This window comes from Sminthopsis crassicaudata, chromosome 4, assembly GCF_048593235.1.
Source record: "Sminthopsis crassicaudata isolate SCR6 chromosome 4, ASM4859323v1, whole genome shotgun sequence".
Lineage (NCBI taxonomy): Eukaryota > Metazoa > Chordata > Mammalia > Dasyuromorphia > Dasyuridae > Sminthopsis > Sminthopsis crassicaudata.
This window is the reverse complement of record NC_133620.1, coordinates 270,262,109-270,286,758: the sequence shown is the minus strand read 5'-3', so window position 1 is coordinate 270,286,758 and position 24,650 is coordinate 270,262,109. Positions and strand designations below refer to the sequence as shown.

The 24,650-nt window shown below is 33.5% G+C and overlaps 1 protein-coding gene across 13 annotated transcripts in view; it reads left to right on the top strand.

Annotated features, from left to right (window-relative positions):
* CD2AP (CD2 associated protein) overlaps nucleotides 1-24,650 on the top strand; it is a 156,866-nt gene that overhangs the window by 14,504 nt on the left and 117,712 nt on the right. For all 13 annotated transcript variants that reach the window (XM_074310716.1, XM_074310712.1, XM_074310710.1 and 10 more), the window contains one exon: nucleotides 19,516-19,676. In XM_074310716.1, the coding sequence (XP_074166817.1) occupies nucleotides 19,516-19,676 (161 nt within the window). The remainder of the gene's footprint in view (nucleotides 1-19,515; nucleotides 19,677-24,650) is intronic.

Genomic DNA, 24,650 nt, shown 5'->3' with positions numbered 1-24,650 from the left:
CTTCCCTCCACCCCCTCCCCTAGATGGTAGGCATTCCCATACATATTAAATATCTTATAGTATATCCTAGGTACAATATATATGTGATATGCTTAGTTCTTACTGACGTGTTTGTGTTTTAGTGATAGTATTGATAAGCAGCAGTATATCCAGAGTAAGATGGACTAGCATGATGAGAAGATTTGGAAACCATCTATTTTAGATGGTTACCTGGAGAAAAGAAAACTTAAGGGAGAAATAACTGCTTTCAGGTATTTTAAAGGTTGTCACATGGAAGAAAGATTAGTTCTATTTTAGTTGGCTCCAAAGAGCAGAATTAAAATCAATGTATTAAGTGCCTACATATCCTAGGCATTGGGTACCCAAAGACAGAAATAAAATAATTCCAAACACAAGGTAGTTTTGTGTGAGGGGAAGACCTGCTACTTGGGTGGATTCAGGAAGTGCCTCATACAAAAAGTGGCATTTGAATTGAACTTCGAATTCTAGGGTTCTGAGTTACAGTATGAAGAGTAATGCATTCTTGGAATGGGGGACAGCCTATGCAAAAGCAAAAAGATGGGAGATGTTTTGTTGCATGGGGAATAAGAACCTTGGGGAACTAACTATAGAGTATGAGAATAAGCTGGAAAGGTTAGTTGGTGACTGTGCAAGTCACTTTATTATAGCTTTTTATTGATAACATATGCATGGGTTAGTTTTACAACATTGTCCCTTGCACTCACTTCTGTTCCAACTTCTCCTTTCTCTCCCTTCACATCTTCCCCTAGATGCCAGGCAGTCTTATACATGTTAAACATGTTAAAGTATATCCTAGATATAATATATGTGTGCAGATCCTTACAGTTCTCTTATTGAACAAGAAAAATTGGATTCAGAAGGTAAAAATAACCTGGGAAGAAAAACAAAAATGCAAGCAGTCCACATTTATTTCCCAGTGTTTCTTCTCTGGGTGTAGCTGATTCTGTCCATCATTCATCAATTGGAACTGAATTGGATCTTCTCTTTGCCAAAGATATCTCACTTCCATCAGAATACATCCTCATACAGCATTGTTGTTGAAGTGTATAATCTCCTTGTTCTGCTCATTTCACTCAGCATCAGTTCATGTAAGTCTCTCCAAGTCTCTGTATTCTTACTGCTGGTCATTTCTCACAGAACAATAATATTCCATAACATTCACATACCACAATTTACCCAACCATTCTCCAATTAATGGGCATCCATTCATTTTCCAGTTTATAGCCACACAAAGAGGGCTGCCACAAACATTTTGGCACATATAGGTCCCTTTCCCTTCTTTAATATCTCTTTGGGATGTAAGCCCAGTAGTAATACTGCTGAATCAAAGGGTATGCACAGTTTAATAACTTTTTGAGTATAATTCCAAATTGCTTTCCAGAATGGGTGCATCTGTTCACAACTCTACCAACAATGCATCAGTGTCTGGGCAAGTCACTTAACCCCAATTGCCTCAGCAAAAAAAAAAAAAAAAAAAAAAAGTTGGAACCAAGTTTTAAAAGGCACTGAAGTTTTGTATTTCATTTTAGAGGTAATAGGGAGCCACTAGAGTAGTGTTATGTTTTTTTCAGCATGATCAATTTGAACAGTATGATTTTTATCATCTGGTCAAAGACTTTGAGGGCAGGGACTATTTTAGTTTTTGAAGTCCCAGTGATAGGCATAGTCGTATTTAAAAATGCTTGTAGAATATTACTATGTTACATCAGGCATGAAAGTAACTTAATCATACTATATAGTCTTTTAAATAACTTGTGCCCTCTGATAAATTTTTTCATATCCTTTCATTATTGTTCCTTAGGGATATTGGTCTAATTTTTGTGCAAGAAATATAAGATGACTGCATTTTCAAAGCTTGGATATAAGCATCCATAAGTTTAAAAATAAGATTTAATATCAAAGATCCTAGATTTATTGAATTTCAAGGGACCTTGGGAAATATTAAGTTCAGTAGTCTACAGTGAAGGAATTGAAACTGAGGCAGTAAAGTGACCTGTCCAAGACCCAGATATAGTAAGTGGATCACCTAACATTTGAACTCGGCTTAGATCCCAAATCTAGTGCTATATCTTCTGTAGTGACATAAAAATATCCTACTCAGAAAAAAAAAAAAAAACAAAAAAACTTTATTTGTTATTTGATGAATTTTGGCTACTTGCTGTGCATGTTATAGAAGGAATTTCTGTTCATGTTTGAGTTTGAGATAATCTTGTTTTATGATACAAGTCAATAGTTTTGGTTTTGGTTTTTAATGAGCTGCCTGGAATTATGTCTTGGTTTTGAAACTTCATTGATGAAAGAGAAGTTGAAGACTGTGTAAAAAAATTGATTTTTACCTTAACTGCTATACTAGTATGGTAAAATAAAATTTGCTCACCAGATTTAAGAAAAAGCAGAACAATATTTTGGGTATTATTTTTAGCCCTGTTGTGTTTTTAAATCCCTTTTAGAGTCTTTGAACATATTTTAACTGGACTTTGTGATTTTTAGTGTGATATAGTGTTGAAAATATTTGGTCTTTTGTGTTGAAAGCAATTATATTTATAAAACTTTGAAGAACAATTTGTATGTTGTCAATCTTAAACCACCTAAGGGTGAATATTTCATTTCTACCTAGCCCTTAATGCTTTAATGGAAATCTATTTCTTTTCAATGGCATTTCTTTTTCAATGCTAAAATGCAAAAGAAAAAAATTTTCTTTTTCAATTTCTTTTCAATGGTCTGAATACCTGGATTTTAAATCTAGTCTTGCCATTTTATAACCTTGGGCAAGTAATTTAATCTCTCTGGGTCTCAGTTTGTTTAGCTACAAGATAGCTTCCAAGGTCTGTCTTAGTTCTAATCTATTTTATTGGGACATTTCTGGGATTTTGAAAAGTTTTATAGATATGTTATTATTAGCCACATTCTGTTCAAAATAATGTTATTTTTATTTTTTTTTGGATTAATTTTGAATAATGCTCATATAATCCATGTATCAGGAGAGAGTTGATGTAAGAGTCAGGAAGATTTGGATTCAGGTGTACTTCAGATGCAGATATTGGCTATGAGTTCTGGATAAGAAACTTTAATTTTCAGTATTGCAGGCAACTTTTAATTTGCCAAAGTAGTTTTATATATGTATTGGCAGAGTATTTTCCTCATCAGAATTCCCATACTAATGAGATTACCAGACTTGTCAGGAAAAAGAAAAAAGTCAAAGTGTTTTTTTTTTTTTTTAAATGTTTTAATTTTTTAGCCTGACCAGTTTGAATTGAACATCAAGTTCTTTGAAGAAAAGAAGGGACTATTTTGTTTTTGTATTTATAGCCCTACTAACAAGCAACTGAGTAAGGTGCCTAAAAATGCTTATAGGATGTTGCTATATTAAGAATAAACTATGGAAGATTCTGCAGCTACCAGAAAAATTTGCATTGTTTGGGAATGTGCAAGAAATGCTGCTTATCAAAGAGTTTAAATATTTAACCACCCCAAAAAAGTTGGCAGCAATTTTGGCCTTATTTTTGGTAAAAGAACCTCAGCTGTAGCCTTATTCATATTGAATTCAATTCATCAATCATTTATGAATGTCATTTATCATCAAAGCACTCTGTTAGGGAGGATGAATTCTATGAGTAGTTGTAATGTTATATCACATTTGGTTTTACAAAAAGCTTTGTGAATTATAGTATAAGTATTCTCATTTTACAGAAATGGAAACTGAGGTTCTGAGATTAAATTACTTGCTGGAGGAGATATTAGAGCATAGACTAACATCTAGATCTTTTGACTCTTAAATCTATTGTTCTTCTTACTAAGATATTCCCAATTGCTCAATTGATTTCTTTACATGAGGGTAGCAACTGGTAGTGTAAGTATTATTCTCATTTTACAGAAATGGAAACTGAGGTTCTGAGATTAAATTACTTGCTGGAGAAGATATTAAAGCTAGACTAACAACTAGATCTTTTGACTCTTAAATCTATTGTTCTTCCCACTGAGATAGACAAAGTGCTCAATTGGTTTCTTTTCACGAGGGTAGCATTTGTAACATTGACCATTTAAGATGCTTTATAACTCTTAATTGAAAATGTCTTTTAAAATAGTCTAAAAATGCTATATTCAGTTTTGTTAAGTATTGCTAATGAAGAATATGATGGTTTTCCTGATTTCCTTTCCCTTAAGTTGATGAAATCCATATGTCATCTTAATATATCATCATCGTTCTTATTATTGTGTAATTTTTATCTTTTTTTTTTTTTTTTTTTTGACTTGAGAGTCTGAGTAATAGTACTTGTTTGATTGCCTTACAGTAAAATGAACAAAAACATTCAGTGTATCTTGTAGACTTCTTTTTGTTTGGATCAGTTTTAAAGTGTAAATGGATAATTGTAAGAGGTAGATTCTAGGAGATGGCATCTTGGGATGATGTTACCTCTGTTGTTGAACCTCATTCCTTTATGACTTGCAACCAAGTGTGAAAAACCTTAAAATTGCCTACATGTTATGAATATTAATGAAGATGCACTGGACAGATTCAGTTAAATTATAGATTAAATTGTTGTTAAATTTCAAAGAATTTGGACCTCACCATCTTTGAAATTTATTTGTACTTGATTTGGTGTTGATCAGTATTGTAACTACTTTCCCCACTTAGGACGCAGAATGATCTTCCAGGTTATAAATAAAACAGGATTGGAAAGGTGAGCTCTGTGTGTCCGAAATAGGAACTTTCTTTGGTGCTTTTAGTCCTCTAAAACTCGCATGAATATAGTTTTAATAGTTTTCAGAGATTCTGTGTCTGTCGTCTATACCAGGAACAATTTTAATCCAGGTCTTTATATCTCTAGAACACTGATAAGTTGTTCAGTAACTTTTCTTGTCTTCTCAGAGTAGTAAATTCTTAACCTTTTTTTTTTTTTTTGGTAATGAATTCTTACTGTTTATATTTTTTTAAAATAAAATCTGACCCTTAGCTGTTTTGTCATCATTTCTGCTTTGAGTTCAGGACATTTGATGATTCCATATACCTTACGGGAATAAGTGAAGTTATTTTTATTTCTACTATTTATTTTGTGTAAATAAAAGTAACAGCCCTGATCAAGTAAAACAACAACAAAAAAAGTAAACCTCTTTTGGTGACTTGGTAATAGTAGTAGTCTTTTATCACTTGGCTGAGAAGTATTGTAATGCCAGAGAAACTGAGGCAAGATAGAGATTAGAAAGTATTTAATAATGTATTTAAAGGGAGAGATTTACTAAGGCCAAATGGATCCATGGTTTGGTCCCAGGGCTGAATGAGACTATCATCTCCAAGAATCCAGCAAACAATGAGTTCTCAATGACTTATATACACATGGCTCAGACTCAGGGGGTATACTGAGGGCAGGGGCAGAGTCAGGGTGCTGAGAGCAGGAACTGGACTCTGACAGGGTGGGGTGAGCTTCCAGAAATGGGGGGGGGGGAACTCTGGAGATGGGGAGAGGCATCTTGATAAGATAGTATCTGACATTCCCATAGATAGCTTGGGATGGGGAGAGGCATTCTGATATTCTAAAACATTAGATCTTTTATCCTTAACAAATATTCTGATAAAGAGTGAGGGAAGGTTTAGCAGGACTGAGCTTTGAGCTGATAATTATAGACTGAAGTAGAGAAACTGAGTCAGGACTGGGTCAGGATAATTAGAGAAACTGATTCAGGACAATAAAAGAATTGTGGCATAACAGTATCGTGGGATAATCTAGAATTAAAAGATATCATAAGCTATCTAGTTCAACTGCCTTATTTAAAATAGAAGATATCCTTTAAATTGTTATAACAGAATAGAGAAAGCACTGGAATCACTTAATGTAGTTCTGCTACAAATTAGATATAATCTTAGGCAAATTATTTCAACTTTTATGTGCCTCTCAGCTTCTTCCTCTGTAAAATAAAAGGAATGACTAAACAAATCCTCCATGTGATTGCCTAAAAATATGTGTGTATCTCATTCTACATCATATATCTAACACATCTTGTGTGATGTATTTAATTAGCATATGTTATCATTGTAATCATTTATCAAAGTTCTTAAGCATTTCAGAATTGTTTGTTTTATATAGTATAACTGTTATCAGTTGTTGCTCCTATTCTGCTCATTTCATTTTATTTATGTTAGTTTGCATAAGCCTTTCTAGCTTTTTCAAAATTATCCCCTTCATCATTTCTAGTGGCACAATAACATTACATGACATCCATATATGTTAATTTGTGCAGCCATTTCCCAATTGATAACCACCTTTGTTTCCATTTCTTTGTTACCACAAAAGGAGTTTGTGTAACTTTTAAAAGAGCTGTTTTTAATACACAGTAATTTCCATTCATATGCCATATTTCACGAACTAAAAATTGGACATAGAGACATCTTTACAATTACAATATTGCTATTACTGACTGGCTCTTTTTTTTTTTCTTTTCTTTCTTTCTCCCTCTCTTTTTTCTCAGGTAATACAAAATTCATTACAAATATATATAGTCATGTAAAATAAAATTTTAAATTGGAGAAAATGTGCTATATAATTCCTGGGTAGACTTTAAGTAAACTTAGTTACTGTTTACATGCGTGCTAGTACCTATATCTCCGCAGTATTTATTAATATACCATGCTAAAGGCCTATCATCCAGTTTTAGGGTTTGACAAAAGCAATAAAATTTAGTAAGGGGGTAGGAGGGTTTAGCGGTTAAAAAAAATTATAAATTATTATAAATTATTCGCATGTGCTTGTACATATATACACTTTCTTTTAGGTAAGATGAATTTCTGACTCCAGTTGTGCATTCTTTCTGTTAACCATTTCAGATGAGTGAGGCTCAAGTGTCTCTTTGTCTCTTCCCTTTCCCCAATATTTTTGCGCATTTTTGTATTCTTTCTCTCCTTTCTCTCTCCCATGTATTCCACTTCTCTATTCTTTCATTTTTCTTTTGAGATCATCCAGACAACAGAATCACATCCAGACTCTGTTTAATTGGATTCCCTCTAATATTTTTCATGGTGATAAAGTTCTAAGAAATTATGTGTGTCATCTCCCTGTATAAGAATGTAAGTAGTTTAACCTTATAGGTTATTTTTATTTCTCACTTATTTACCTTTTTATGCTTGTCTTAAAAAAAACAACAAAAAAAACTTACTTTAAAAATTTTTATTTCTATTTATTTTTTAAATAAAAAAAATAAGAAAAACAAAAGAATACAAAACAAAACCCCAAACCTAGAGCTCCACCATATTGCAAATGCTCATAGCCTGCAGTGTCTATGTCTTATTGCTTCTGCACTCACCAGGTTCTTGGTTCCTTCTCTGCTGCCCTTCTCTCCTTTTTTAACCTTTTAAAAAAATTCTTTAATTCTTCCAGAATTTATAGGCTTGTATTTTACTTTGAAACTTTGCTAGTATTTTTAAATAATTTTCTTTTTCTGTGTTTGTGTCTTGAGCCTTACTTTCACCATACTAACTCTTTATGAGTAGTTCTTTTCCTCTCTCCTCTTTTCTTCCAGCCTACTTCTTGACTTTGGACTTTGTTACTTCAGAATTCTGAATACTTGGATAGGTAAGAAATCGTCCTCCCTGCGTTTGTCCTTTTATGTTCTCGTGCTCTTTTCACAGCTCCATGGTGCTTGTATCTTTTTGTACTCCCAAATTAGTATAATATGAGAATTCTTTTTATATCCTCCTAGTATGAGTTCTTCAAATTTCTTGTACCAGGTTGGGTTCTGTTGACCTGACTTACTTGAGTTTCAGTAGACTTCTATTTGGTTAAAACACCATTAGTCTACTGGGAGGTACTCTGTAGGTTTAGAGTGACTGGCAGCTTTTGGATATAGGACTTTTAACCTGGTTAGTTCACTACAGGCTTAAAGGCTGTAATTGAGTCTTTGCTGCTCTGGGCTTAGGATAGAACTACACAGTTCTTTTTTGTTTCCAGAATTTGTTCTTTGTTTATTACACAAATGAGATGGGCTCCTGCTATCTCATGACTTATTCTTCTCCACCCTGGACTATGACCTGGAACTGGATAATGTGTGACAGAACTGCCAGATGGCACCCATTCCTGTATGCTGTGCAAATTCAGAGATTCCATGGGATCTCCCTCAGTGTTGATACTTTCTGCATAAGTGATCAGTCTCAATTCATTTTAATACCTGTTACCTCTTTTGTTGCTGCATTTGGTTGCTCTGGGCTGGAATAACGACTTACTGTGATTTTTTTTTTTTTTCCTTTGGCTTTCTAGATTGTTGTGGAGGAAATATGCAGTGAGCTAGGTAAAAATTATTTTCACTTTGCCATTTTGATTTCCTCCATCCCACCAGTTTATCAAGCTCTTTGTTTATCGGCAGGTTTATTATAGGTTTTTTTACTTTAATTTTTTTTTAACCATAGAAACTCTTAAATACCGTCTTATATAAAAGAAGAATCTTACATATACTGTAAGAAGGAATAGCCATACTGACAAAATCACAGGTCACCAAAAATGTCAAAATTTAAGAGGATATAATTCTTCTGGTAATAAAATCACTGGCTCAAAAGTGGTTTCATTTTTTAATTTTCTGTTTTTTTTTTTTCTAAGGGTGTCAGATTAGTAGTTTTATCACAATATGCTAATAGGTAGCCTATTTTTTTCACAAATCTGGTGACACTGGTTTGGGGTATTGGGACTTGTGATTTTAACTGTGTAGGCTATTTCTGATTTGGAAATTGCTATTTAAGGGAGACTAGCAACCCATTGTCAACTTAAGTGCTTGGGTAATTCTGTGGAGGCAGTGAGAGGTTAAATAGCTTGCACTTAGTCACCCAGCAAATTGTGTTTTAGTGAATGTTAGCCTCAACTTCCTGATTCTTAGGTCTGCCCTTTATTGTTTTCTACAATTATCTTTGCCAATTTGGTGGGTAAAAGGTGATACCTTGAAGTATTTTTATTTTCTTCCATGTTCATAATTAGAAAAATATAAACAATATTCAGTTGATTATTAACGACTTACTTTAAGAACTGCCTGCTAATTTTTTTTTAGCCATTTATTTATTGGGAAATGGCTATTGCACAGTTTAAATATGTATGTGCCTACTGAGAGATAGTCTGGTATAGTGTAGAGGTATCAAATATGTAGACCACATGTAGCCTGCACTCTAAACTAGATTAAAATACAATTGGGAAATATTTTGCAAAATAAATAAGTGCATTAAAATATAACATTGAATTTTGGTTTTTTAATTATATTTTTCATTTCTTTAAAAACATAACAATTCAAAAATTTTTCAACATTCATTTAAAAAAATTTTTGAGTTCCAAAATTTCTGCCTTCTATTACTTCATCCCTGGAAAGCAATAGGATATCAGTTATGACATGTATCCCTTTTACCCATGGTTGCAAAAGGAAACACAAAGCAAGAAAAATAAAGTGAAAAGAGTATGCTTTGAGTTCCTCAGTTCTTCTTAAAGTGGAATAGCATTTTTCATCATGGTTCCTTTGGAGTTAGTTAATTGTCTTTGTTCATTGTTTTGAATTCAATGCCTGAATCTTTCAAGTTGATCACTCTTACAATTTTGCTAAGACATTACATTTTTAAAATCAATATATGGCTGTCAAGGATTCTTATATATATAGATTAGTGGGCCAATTTATTTCTATTTTAGTTTCTCTTTTATTTTGAAACCACTGATATAACATCTCTTCCTCTCTTTCCTCCTCTCTATGCATCTTCCCCTCTTCCTTTTCCTCTTCTATTTTTTCTGCTCTCCTTTTTCACTCTCCTTCTCCCTTCCCCCCTTACCTTCCCTTTTATCTTCCCATCTCTCCTCTTTCTCTTCCTACTCCTCACCTGGAGCACTTTTGCATTAATTTTATTGGAATTAATTGTGTTTTGGCAGCTTGGTTTTCTTATGGCAGTTGGAATTTCAGTGTCACTTATTAAATGGGGAGTAAACAATTTTGTTTTTTAAGACTATTCTCATTCCTTCTACAGCACAGGCCATAAAGCTGTCCATAAAGGTATTGTATCTACATGGAAAAACTCAGCATCCATATAGTAGTTCTGAGTGTAATCCCTCAAACTGGGAATTTCTTTCTGAGCATTTTGAATGGTGCTGGGAAGAAGAGAGGGTTACCTCTAGGTAAACATTTTCTAGGATCTTCTAATGAGAAGGGGTAGAGACAGTGAAAATAACTTACTTGGCTCTGGCATGATGACTTCAGTATCCATCAGGTATTGTCTGGCTGACTATTAAGTAAACATTATTCCTCTGTTGCTTCTGTTTAGTATTGATAAGATTTATATTTTAGGGTTCCTGGTCAGGGAACCAAATGATGAGATTAGATTCAGGGAACCAAAATAATGAGATTAGAGTTTCTGGTGGTCAGGGAGTTAAATGGTAAGATTAGTAGCAGGTTTGAGATTCAGGGAACCAAATTAAGAGGTTTGGCTCCCTTAAACCCCTTGAGATTTGGCACATGGGTAGGGAGTTTTGGGAACCCCTTCCCTTTTGGTGGCGCAGAGATCCTTCATAAAGGAATTTAATAACCCAAAAAGCTAGACTGATTAAAAAAAAAAAAAGTTTATTATAGGCATTGGGAAGTCAGCCTTTGCTATGCATGAATAGAAAGGCTGAATTCCTTAATGGCAAAGTCCTGACAGAGAGATATAAAGTCTCATTAGGGAAATAGGTGAGGATAAAGAGAGTGTAACATCAGAAGAGAATATCATACCAGCGGGCAGAGTTTTTTTAATATGCCAGGAAGAGAGTTTCCTTAGCATGGCATATTAGCTCCTCTGCAAAGATTGAGCCCTAAGTTGGCTCTTTTTATTTATAAGCTGGGTTTCAGCTTGAGCTGGAATTGAATAGAAAATCTTCAATTGAATAGGTTTGGAATTCTCTAGCCCAGGACTCAACCAGCCCCATCTAGATAATGAAGCTGTTTGTCCTTGGGCAGGGTCTTTACAGTGGCAGGATTCAAAGGAGAATTTGTCCTTCAAGGAGTTTGAGTTTCAGGGCTCCCTTCAATACCATCCTTCTAGACTTAATTGTCTTCCTGCAGTGGCCAATGAAGTAATTCAGTTTAATTCCTTTGGAGACACTTTCAAGAGATATGTAGCTTTTTCTCTTACTCTGCTTTTTCCATTACAAATTAGTCCCTTTTGCTACCTAAGAATTTACCTGTTTTAAATTCAATATCCTCTGTGAACTTTTTCCTAAGGTAAGATTTGTCAAAAATATATAATCTGGAAAGATTGCAGTTTTACAATTCTTCCTAAGATTATCATTTATTTGCCCTGAGGACTAACTATGAATGATCAATTTTGCACTAATAATGTGAACTACCACTAACCTGAAGATCTCTGGCTGCACCTATTTGAGTACTATGTGGACAGTAACAAGTTAGAAGAGAAAATATAGTGATGTTGACATTCTGAAAGCCCGCTACTCTTTACTGGGATGTTTCATGGCTGGGAACAACAGTTAAAAATAATTGGTTCCCTCCCTAGAGGATAAGAAAATGATTTCCTTTCTTTACATATTAGATACAATGGTACCTGTATAAAATGACAGCTTCTTGGTTAGCATCCATTTTTATTTAAGGCAGAATTGACAACTCCTACAAATGCTCCAACCTGTGCCAAACTTGGCAATAGAGTGAAATATTTTATAACAGCCACATCTCCTGAAGGATTCAATCTTTCTGCCCTCCTTTTCATGTGAAAAAAGGATGATACTTATATTATTAATTTCTTCCTCTTTTCCTATCATGATATCCAGATTTTTAAAAAATGATTTATTTCCCCAATATTTATAAATTTTCTTCATGTATAATAAACTATCTGTTGTAAGCCTAGGTTCTAATGATGAGGCACATAACTTCATATAGGGGAAAAAGCTCTTGAATGAGGTAAGACCTAAATTCTAGTTACATTCAGCTCCATCATTGACTAATTGTATAACTTTGGACAATTTTCTTTTTTTAAGGTGTCTCTTTTTTTTCCCCAAATCAAAGCAGTTGGATTAGATGACTCTCAGAACTCCTTTTCAGCTTCAGACTAATGTGATTATAACAGTTGAATTTTCCATAAAGAGTTCTCTGTGGGATTATAGCAAGAATAAAAAATTCAAAGCTTAATGGTGGATGAAAAACAGCACTTTGAAATGGGAACCATAAAATGCCTATTAAATTATTTCAAACTAGACATCTTTAAGTTCACCATTTCCAAAACAGAATTCATTCTCTTCTTTCCCTATTCCAACCTATTCTTCCAAAATTTCTTATTTATGTCAAAGGTATCGCCATTTTTTCATTAGCGTGATCTTGGATTCTTCATTTTCCCTCACTTCACAAAGTCAGTTGCCAAGTACTGCTTTTTCTATTTCTGTAACATCTCTTGCAAGCTGACCCTTCTCTACATTCACAGCTACCACTTTGGTTCAGTTTTCATTACATCTTACATTAGAATGTTCTAATTGGTTTCCCTGCCTTAAGTACTTCTCCACTTCAGTCCATTCTTTACACTACTGCCTAGACCTGATGATGTCAATTCTCTTCTAAGTAAACTCTTAATGACTCCTTGTATCTGTGGGATGAACTATAAACTCTATTAGGCTTATAAAACTCTTCAAGACTTAGCTCAAACCATTCTTTCTCGTGTCATTGTACATTCATCATTCCCCATAAAATCAATCCTGCCAAACTGGCCTCTCTGTTCTATTATACACTACATTGACTGTTGTTATCTATGATTTTGCATTGCCTTCTCCCAGTTCCGTGCCTGTAATTCATGTATTTCCTCCTCAACTCTGCCTAATTGATTCTGTCTTCATTCCAGGTGGAGCTCAAGTACTGATCTCTGACATGAAGTTTTTCCTTAACCCTCTACTTTTTTATGCCCTCCCTCCTAAACACATGCAAATTAAAACAACTTTAAGCTTCTCTTCACTCTTGTCAAATTAGCAAAAGTAGTTAAAAACAGTTAAATTCTTTGTTTTGTGTGGTATGGGGAAATGTTAATTGCTAGGGTAATTATAAACTTTTAGGGCAATAGGAAAACAACCAAATCATTATTAAAATCATAAGAGCTGTTCAAAGATTTTTATAACAACATTGCTTTTAGATTTTTGCAATTTAATGTAAGGGTCCTACAACAAAAGGGAATGAACAAATAAGTTGTGATATACTGATTAATGAAAATATACTATAATGAAACTAAATGTGACACAATTTAAATACATATGATAAATTTTTCTTGAAAAAAAGAATTAAGAACATAAGACTGATGTGATTTAGGACCAGATGGTATGTTTGGGGTTCATCATATGAAGAATTCACAATGACCATTCTCTTTGGCAAAAGATAGATTTCTTTAGGAGAGGAGAATACAGACAAGAGAAAGAGATATATAGACACCAAGAATAGTAAGTATTAAATAAGATTGGCAGAGCACATAGTTAACAAGGAAAGGTATTTTGACAATTAACAATGGGAAAGACAAGTTCCCTAGTAGAACTCATAGTCTGGAGAAAGGATATATTCCATGAGGTGTGGGAGTACTGCATTGACTGGCAGGCTAAATCCTAAAAAGGTTAGTTAGACATAAGGATAAGAAAGGCACCATAAGGTATAACAGGAAGAGAAGAGATAGACACCATATGTCATGGAAGAAAGATATTATGAGGCAAGAGTGCCATGGAAAATTCTAATTCCAAAAGAGGTTCAGCAAAGATGATGTGAGCCATGGACAGATTTATATGGGAAATTTAACCTGAGGGGGTTGATATAGTTCAGATTTCTGACCAGACATAGCAAGATGGGGTTACTCACCATCTCCACAGAAGTAAAGTTGAATCCCCATCAGCACTTTCCTGTTTGCTTTGGGGAATAATTCCATCAATACTTCAGTCTTTCTTGTCAACCCCACCTAATTACTCAGGACTCTGTAAGACTGAGGTGTTCATAATCTTTTTTTCTTATATCTAGTTAATCTAATTTTTCTCCTTTTCCCCTTCCAGTTAAGAAACTTTATTTCTCTTCCTCTCTTCAACTTTTTTATTTTCCTCATCTTTTTCTAAAAAGGATTTGTCTCATCCTCATTTTCTTCATTACAAACCAGAATCATGGAATCTTAAGTTAACTTGATTTAGAAGAAAAAAGAAAAATTTCCTCAGCATAATTATTTTCCCCTGTAATCCTGTGCATTTTACTTTGTGCATGTAAAAATATTTTCCTGAGAAGTTGTCCACAGGCTTCACCAAAATGCCAGAGGACTGTGACTCAAAAAAAGATTGAGAATCCCATATAAGAGTATAAGTGGTAATGATTTTATTTTTTTTAAGTCTTCATATGGAACTTATTGAAACTCAGAGCATAGAAAAATTAAATTAAATTAAAATTAAAAGAAAATAAATAAAAGCTTTTCTTTTATTTTTACACCATTGTTATTGCCAAATTCTTTCCTTCTCTTTTTCTTCCCAGGATATTTTGGAAAAGACTGTTTAGCAAGTCAATTACCATATAACTTGTGCCTGACAGTTTAAGTGATATTTCACTGTCTTTACTAAGGTGGGGGGGAGTCGGAATTGCATTTTCTAAACTATTTGTCATTATGTTTTTTCTGAATCCTGTGTTTTGTCCTTCTGGTCTATTAATATATTACATTCATGAACCAATTTGCTCAGTATTTACATAATTCTTTTAGATTTTTAAAGGGCTTTAATATATATTATCTCATTTGATCCTCACATAGCAACCAAGAGGCAGCTGCTATTTTTATTTTTAATTTTACAGATAAGGGAACTGAGGCTGCAAGTAAGAAAATTATCCAAGGTCCATAGGTATAGTAAATGTGTTTGAAGGTAGTATTTTAACTTGAATTTCCTCCTTTTTCCTGTCACTCTATTACATAGTTTTGAGTACCTTGGGGTATATATGTAAAGGTGGCAAAGTTTATGTTGCCACCTTTGAAGGAAACACATTTCCAAATTGCTTTCCAAAATTTCTAAACCAATTCACAGCTTCACTTCTTATAGTTCTTCCGATATTGACTAATTTCATTTTTTGTTATCTTTTCCAATTTGCTGACTGTGAAATGAACTTACTAGAATTAGTTTGGTTTATTTTTTTATCTTAGTATGATTTGGAGCATTCTTTCATAAAAGACCAAAATTCATGTTTTGGAGAACTGATTGTTTATGGAACAAAATAGAAAAACAAAGAAAGATAAAATACTTTTAAGCTTCTGACCACTTCTCAGTGGTAATGATGACAAATATTTGTGTTATTTTCTTAAGTTTTGGATTGAGAGAGGGACAGAATTTCCTAGATATAAGAACCCTGATGAGAAGAACCCTTTTTCTTCTAATCAAGTTTTAGAATTACTTAGAGTTCTCATTAAGTAATTTGTCCAGGTGTCACCTATAGATTAGGCTGCATTTACAGTATATATCAGAGACTGGATTCACATCCAGTTCTTGGCTGCCCGGCAAGTTCTCTCTACAGAATCATCACATCACAGAAATACTACATTCATTGTCTTCTATTTTTTTAAAAATAAAATAATTTTTTTTAAATGGTGTTAGCATTTTATATTGTTTGTGTATGCATTTTTACTTTATTCTTGCATATGGTAAAACTGATTTCTGCCATATACTTTTCAGTTTTTCTCAGCTATTGTCAAATAGTTTGTTGTTCTTTAAGTAATTTTATGTTCTTTATAGAGCAATGACTTGAGGAATTTTAACAAAGTCACTAATTATTTATGGGTCTATATTCCTTTTAGTAAATTATTTATTTAATATTTAAAACTAAAAATGAAATAAGAAAAAACAAAATAAAGACAAAAAAGAAATAAAAAAAAACAACATTGGTATGTGCTTAACAGAACATCTGGGAGGATTCAAAATATGTAACCATAAATTTCCATTTCAAAAAGCATATGTAATAAAAGAGGTGGTATTAATTCCTTTTATTCCCCCCTCCCTCTACCTTCTCTAATAAGCAGGCTACTTGTTAAATTCAGGTATATTCACATTCACACAGGAGAGCATGTGCACACACAAGCACATGTACAATACATATATCTATATATGCATACAACTGCATACATATATAGACAAAAACACACACATATGTATATATGCACATTTATACATAATTTTTCTACAACAGTATTAAAACAGCTTGACATAATGTAGATTTCTCTCTTGATTGAATCTTTTAAGTTTGACTTTGGCTAAGATTAATAATCACTAGCCCTTTTTTTTTTCCTAATAAATTCTACCCTTAATCCTTGTTATAGTGTTTGTGTATATCTCATTTCCTATCCCTGCTAACTCTTTATATTAATTCTACTCCTTAACTTGCTTTGCTATTATTTAACCTCCCTCATCGATGGTCCCTTCTTTTACCTTCTCCCACTCTTTTCCTCTCTTTTTATCCCCTTCCTATTAATTCATAAACTTTTTCTGGCTCATCTTAATTTAAGTATCCTTCTTATCCTATCTCAGTCCTGTTCCCCCACATCCTTTCTCTCTTTATAGATTTTGGAGGGTGCTGTTGTTCCCTATTTAACTCATTCCTGATGTGAGCAAGTTTTCAGAATTACCAGCCCTCTTCCCCACTCTAATGCCTTGGTGTGGGTTCTTTCTCTGTGTATCATTTATATAGCATAATTACTACTTTTACTACTTTTTCTAGACAGCTTTGCTTTTAGAGTGAGAATCATACTCAACTCTGTTCCAATCTTTCTTTTGAACTATCCAATTACTGATAACAGTCTTAAACATATGGTTTACTATTTTCATGTAAAAAATATAAAAAAAAATTGTTATTCTTTTTGAGTGCCTTGAAATTAATCTTTGATGCTAGCTGTTATATGTTAAATTTTTTATCGAGTTCAGGTTTGGTTGAAACAAAGTCCTTGAATTATAGTTTTGCTGGGTCTGATATGTTTGGACAAAGGCCTACTTCTTTAGATTGCATATATACATATATATATATATATATATATATATATATATATATATATATATATATATATATATACACACACACACACACACACACACACACACACACACACACACATATGAAATAGGACCTGCGGCATTTTATTGTAGTTGCTAATAAATCTTGTATAATTCTAATTGTAGCTCCAGCTTTTTTTTTTTTTTTCTTGTAGAATATTCTCTTTGATCTGGGGATTTTGAAATTTAGCAATAATATTCCTATATGTTTTTCTTGTAGCATCTCTTTAAAAATTTTTTAAATAATTTTTTATTTTTCAAAATGCTCACAGAATTTTCAACATTCATTCTTATAAAACCTTGTATTCCAATTTTTTGTCCCTATCAGCTCCTTCCCCTAGAAAACAAGTAATCCAGTATAGGTTAAACATGTGTAATTCTCCTAAACATCCTTCCATATTTATTATGCTGCACAAGAAAAATCAGATCAAAAGGGGGGAAATGAGAAAAAAAAAAAAACAAGAAAACAACAAAAAAGGTGAAAATGCTATGTTATGATCCACACTCAATCCCCACATTGCTCTCAGAGTGCAAATGGCTCTCTTATTTCAAGTGTATTAGAATTGGTCTGAATCACTTCATTGTTGAAAAGAGCTACATCCATTTCAGATGATCATCACATAATCTTGTTGTGTATAGTGTTCTTTTAGATCCATTTCAGATGATCATCACATAATCTTGTTGTGTATAGTGTTCTTTTAGTTCTTTTCACTTAGCATTGGTTTGTGTAAGTCTCTCCAAGCTTCTCTGAAATCAGCCTGCTCATCATTTCTTACAGAACAATAATATTCCATTACATTCATATACCATAACTTATCCAGCTATTCTTCAACTGATGTTTCCAGTTTGCGGTTCCTTGCCACTTAAAAAAAAAAAAACAACAAACTTGCTGTCTTGTAGTATCTCTTTGAGAGGATAATAGATAATTTTTTAAAAAAAATTCTAATTTCCCTTTGTTTTCTATCGCTTCAGGACATTTATTTGTTTTAGCTCAGGCAATTGGGGTTTAAGTGCCCAGGATTACACAGTAGGACAATTTCTTTGATTATTTCTTGCATTATTGTGCCAAGGTCCTTTTTTTGGGGGGGGTCCACAGCTTTCAAATAGTTCTATAATTATTATATTTTCTCCTCTTGATCTATTTTCCAGATCTGTTGTTATTCTTACAAGATATTTCACATTCTTTCTGTTTTGATTTGTTATTTCTTGTTTTCCCTTTGCCCAATTCTTATTTTCAAAGAATTATTTTGCTCTTTAAGATGCTGTTTCTCTTCTAATTGGTTAACTTCTTCCATCCTCCCTCCTCCCCTCCCCCCACTATCATCTTGTTTTTCTTGGATGGTTCTTATGTTATTATTTTTTTAGTTTTTCCTCAGTCTGTCTCATTTCATTTAAAAAAAATTTTTTTTGTATGTGACTTAAAAATCTTTTTTGAGATCTTCTATAAATTCTTAGCCATTTAACACTATTCTTTGCAATAGAAAGCACTTAAAAAACTTCATTGTCCTCCTCTGAAGATAACCCCAGTATTCCTTATTCCCATAGTAAATTTCTATGATTGGATTTTTTTTTTTTTTTTTTTTTTTAAGTGTAGGCATCTTCAGTCCTGGGATGGGTAGTATAGTGCTTCTGGTTTCACTAGCTCTCCCCTCTGATCTGGAGTCCCAAATTGCCACCTTCACCCTCTTGTAAAGTGTCCTCAGAGTCCTGCCTCACTGATTCTGTATTCTCCCATATGGTAGTTCCTTATTAGTCTCAGCAGCACCACTCAGCCTGGTATTCCTAATTAGCAGAGTTCTTCCTGACCTTTGACTACCCTTGCTGTCAGGGATAAGTGAAAGTTCTATGGCTCAGGTTACCTTCCCAAATCAGCTGATCCCAAGTCTCCTTGCTTGTTTTTTCTGCAGATCTAGCCTGAAGGAGTTTACACTTCACATGGGTTGAACCTTGATCTTAGGGTCTTTCTTTGGATCTTTTAGGGCTGTCCCAGGAGGAGATTCCTCTTCTGCCCAGAGACTTGGTTTTTCACTCATCTATGATCACCCTAAGGAGCAATTTTGTTTTGTTTGTGGGGGAAATCTGGAACGCTCGGAATTTTCTGATCTACACTGCCATCTACTTAGAATCTTTCCCTTTATAGTAAATTATAAGAAAATTAAAACAATCTAAAAAAAACTGCACAGTAAAGTTAATGGACAGTAAAGATTTATTCCCTCTTTTCTCCCCCAAACACACATGCCAATTATAAAATAATAAAAGCCTATAAAAATTAAAACTTATTTTTCTCTAATAGAAAAAAAATTAGAGCTTAGGGACTAAAGATTTCCCCCAAAGGATCTTTTTGTTGGGCTTGCTAATTTTAGATGATTGAATTTTTTTTATTTTAGTGGTCAAGTAGTAATTTCATCTAGCACATTATGTGTTATGATTATTTTATAAATCATAACTGATTATAATTAATTTGCTTTTTTCCTTGCAGTTGACTATATTGTGGAGTATGATTATGACGCAGTACATGATGATGAACTGACCATTCGTATTGGAGATGTCATCAGAAATGTGAAAAAACTAGAAGAGGAAGGATGGTTAGAAGGAGAACTAAATGGAAGAAGGGGAATGTTTCCTGATAATTTTGTTAAGGTAAGTACTTTTATAACTTTTTTCCACATCTTTTGCAAATTTCAAGCTTTATGTTAATGTACTAAAAAAAATTCTGTGGTGTTATCTTTTAAAATACAGGTGAAATCACTTCAAAGTAAGTTATTTAGCTGAATTTTTGTCTTGTGATGGATAGTATTTTGAACATCTACTATGATGTCTTTTTTTCCTTTTTAAAAGTATGTATTTATTTAGAAATTAATTGCAAAATAAGAAAAAACAAAATAAGAAAAAAATGTAGGAAAAAAATACTGCCATGTACCCAGCAGGAACATCAGGGAGGATTCAAAATAGGTAACAATAAATTTCCATTTCTAGAAAGCATATAAAAGACATTGTATTCATGACTGTCCATTTTTTCCTTTGTTTCTTTTAAGTTTTCTTTTGTTCTCTGCTGTGCACTTTTTACTTTTTTCTTTATAAAGAATAATATATGACAGCTATTTTCTTTGCCTCTATATGTCATATTTATACTTTATATGTCACAATTATACTTTAATGATTATTAATATTTACATAGCTATGTTTTGTAGGGATATTTTATATCATTTCATTTAATTCTTATAACAATTATGTAATATTAATTCTGATACCTGATATGTTCCAGGTACTATACTAAGTCACTTACAAATGTTACTTCATTTAATCCTCAAAATAACCCTTGGGTTTTAGAAGCTATTATTCATCTCTATGTTGTAAAATGTGTTTCTCTCTCCCTCCCCCCCCCCCCCAGCACTACAAGGTGTGTCTGTCTGTCTGTCTGTCTCTCTCTCTTTCACATACACACACACACACACACACACACACACACATTCTTACAGTATGTATACTTCTATTCCAACGTCACATTTGAACTTGAGTATTTCTGACTTCTAGCTCCAAGCTTTTTCTATAGCACCACTTCGAATTGGTTATTAAATGGGTTACCTGTGAATGTCTAGGATGCAAAATAGGGATTTTTTTTGGAGAATTCACTGAGGTAATTGTGAAGTGATTAGAACAGTGCTTGGCATATAGTAAATGCTTAATAAATGCTTGTTTTCTTCATTGCAATCTTTTGTATCAATATAATTGGTTTTTTGTTTTATCAAATATATCTTTTTGTATCAATGTTTTGCAGTATTCTTTTGAAATATATTAATATTTAGAATGGAATTGTGCTTCATGCAAAAAAAAAAAAAAGAATTGGTAACTATATGATTATATTTTGTTGATCTGTTGGATGTTTTGTTTTCTATCTTAGCCAAGGAAGTCAACTAAATCATATTCATTTCATGATATCTTTGTTTTTATTTTAACATTACCTAAGTTAATATCTAAAGTAGGAGGTACCTAAAATTGAGTTGCTCAGTAGTTCAAGAAGTAAAAGAAACAGAAGTTTAAGTAGCAGCAAATCAATTCCATTAATTTAGTTGTTGAATCATGTTCAGCTTTTGGAGACTACAGATAAGATCCTTGTCTTCTAGGAACTAAGAATACTTCAGTAGAAAAGTAAATTCTTATTTTATCTCCTCGATGTGGGGGGAGGAAGGGGGGGGGGAGAGAGACACTTTTATACAACTACAATTAATTGTTGGAAAGACTTTTGTTATATCATTCTCAAACATGCCCCTGCAACTTCCTTTTGGTGGATCTAACTCTGCCTGATAGAGCCAATTGGGACAAGCTCTTAATTCTTTCACATAATAGCCCTTCTCATTTCCAGAGTAGATATCTCCTAGTTCCTTGGATTGAATCCTTAGGTAGCATGGTTTCAAGGCTTTTAATTTTTGCTCTTTTAGGGCTGTTGGTACCAAGTCTTGTTTTTCTGATGGTGGACTTCATCTTCCAACATTTGTGGTTTCAGCCATCTATCTGTGCAGTTCTTTATATAAAGGAGGATACTTATATTTCTCTTTGTATTTCTTGTTTGTTACTTGTTCTGGTGCCTTTTTTTGAACATTGCTGTTCTGTGTGTACAAAGGTCTTCCCTGACCTTTTATGATACTGTTTGAACTGGAAATCCCCAGGTCCATCTTTTTCTGATTTGAGTTATTTGTAATGTTTGTGCTTCTGAGAATTTACCCTTTTCTGACTCTTAGGTTTCTGTAGTACAATTTGTATAATATGGTACTGTAAGTTTTTGTGAACTTCTAAAAATCTCTTATTTCCAAACCAAAGATGTGTCCTGCTTATCTCTTCCTTCTCTATTAAGATAAAATGATCAAGTTTCCGCAAGATTTCCATAATTTCTTGAGGTACTAGTTTCTACTTATGGTCCCAATCAGGTTAGAAACTTTGGAGATTATTTGTCCCTATCCTTTCAGTGAGCCTATTAGTTCCCATGGATTCAGTTATTTTCTTTATGTAGATGACCTGTTTATTGTTCCTTACCGGATTCAGTGTCTTCTGAACTTCAGCTCTCATCTCACTCCTTTTACAGAACATTTTCTTTTACATGATTTTCCTATATTTCTTTGTTAAATCTAAGTTGGTTGATAAGTTACTTGTATATTAATCTCTTCAGAGAAGACCTATTTTTCTTTCTCAATGGAGTTGTTTCTGTGTACAGAATTTTGTCTTGAACATCTCTCATTCCTCCAGGGACTTATAATCATTACTATCTTTTTTCCCTAATTTTTTAAAAATAAATTTTTATTGCTGTCCTTTATTTTTTTAATGTCCCCTATATATACTATTCATTTCCCTTCCCTTCCTCCTCTCTTATGCTAATTTTTAAAAATAAGAAACAAAAGTAAGCTAACATTAAATGTTATGTTCCACTCCTGTGGTTCTTCAGTCTGAAAAGGAGATGAAGAAGGGGAAGGGGTCTTCTCATACCACTTTGTTGGGAGTCTAAATTGGTTATTATAATTTTGCAGGATTCAGTTTTGATAATTTCCTTGTTGCTGATGCTCTTTTTTTATTTACATTGTTATCACCAGGCCTTTGGCCTGGACTTGAGAAGATCTGAATTCAAATCAAGTCTCAAACATTTAGTACTTGTGTGACCCTGGCAAGTCACTTTAAACAGTTTTCTCATTTATAAAATGAGCTGGAGAAGGAAGTTGCAAATCACTCCAATATCTTTTGCAAGAAAACTCTTAAATGGATTCTGAAGAGTTTGACATGTCTGAAGGGACTAAACAGCAACAAATTGTATATTTGGGTTTCGTGGTTCTGCTTGCTTCACTTTCTGTCAGTTCATGTAAATCTGTATTCATTATTTCTTGTTATCAAAAGTCTTCCTGGAACTTAGCAAAATCTGGGAGTAAGCCCAAGAGGAGCTGCCGCTGCCCATTGCTTTCCCAGTTGTAAGCTAATCCAGGAGTAGTGTTATAACCAATGCTCTTTTAGACTGAAAGAGGAATTCTTTATTCAGTTCTAAAAAGAAGCAGGTGTACTCTCAAGGACACACAGATAGAACCAGAAGCAAGCCGTATACTGTTAGTTTATCCCTCCCTTCATTACCTTTCCCTTCAAGGTTTTGGATTGTTTGGATTAAATGTCAAGTTACACTTGGTCACCGAAATTATAATTGGTTGGATTTACAATCCCCTTTATTTACCTATTCCATATGCCAAAAGGCTTGTGTCCTATCATTGACTCTAGTCAGTTTGGGCTAGTTTAAGCCTAGGCCCCTTTGTTTAGGAACTTCGTTGTTCAGCCAGCTCCTTGGCTCATATGGAGATATCTTAACAAGATAATTTCACTCCTCCCTTCATAGTATTGTGACAGTATCTGTAAAAATCTAACTGCTCATACTTCTCACATTGTAGCACAGTTTGTAGCACAGTATATTCTGTTAGTTATGAATCACAATTTATTTAGCTATTCAATCAAGTCAAGCCAACAAGCATTTATTAAGGGCTTACTACATACCAAGCACTGGGATAACAAAAAAGAAAGAAATAGCTCCCAACAATTTTAAGTGAATAAAAAGGAGATTATGCAAACCATACCATACCATGTCATGTGGTGCCATATATAAACAAACTGTAGAATAGGATGAATTGAAAGTAATCTTGAAGGGAAAGGCACTAACATTAAGGGAGACTTGGGAAAAGCTGCTTGCAGTAGAACTTGGGATTTTCACTGAGGATTGAAAGAAGCCAGGAGAGCCAGAAGGCAGTTGTTAAAGGAGAGAATTCACCACATGGGGCTTTGGATAGCCAGGGAATAGGAGTTTCTCTTGAGTGAATAGTAGTGGTGATAGTGGGCAACCTTGGATTTTTGGTTTCTAATTTCTTACTGCTTCTCTTCTGTTGTCTATCTTCCACATTCCGTACAGATGCCAATTTATAAGCATTTCTTCTAGTGATATCTTTGGCAATTAATGAAATGTGTGAGATGAAATTTTAGAGATTTTTATTAGTGTAACAAATCTATGTTACTTTCCTCTAATGGAGATCCCTAGTGTGTCTGCTAAAAAATGCAAATTCTGAAGCTTAATTACCATTAAAATATGACTACAACCTAACCTTACAGGCTTTTTACAGTTGATCAATGAAATATTTATTAAGCCTTACTTAGGTACCAGGTACCATGTAGATGCTGGAAATATAGAGACAAAAATAAAAAATAATCACTCCTTTCAAGGAGCTTACAGTCTACTGGTAGGGGAAGAATATGATGTTGAAAGGAAAAGACACTAGCATTTGGGGGATTAAGAAGAGCTTCATGTAACCCTTTAGGAGAATTTTGAAGGAAGATGGAAAATTCTTAGAATTGTCAATGAGGTTAGAGTGCAAACCACACATTCAGATAGACCTTTTAGGAGTGCTTTTTGTATGAGGAATGGCAAGAAGGGCAGTTTGGCTGTTTTGAAGAGTATAGGAAAGGAGTAATGTATAATGATGGGATAGAAGATTGGAGCCAAGTTGTGAAGGGATTTGAAAGCTAAGCAGGAGAGATTGTATTTGATCCTTAGAGGACTGAAGTATGCTTACATTGCCAAACTAAGTGATTACATAGATG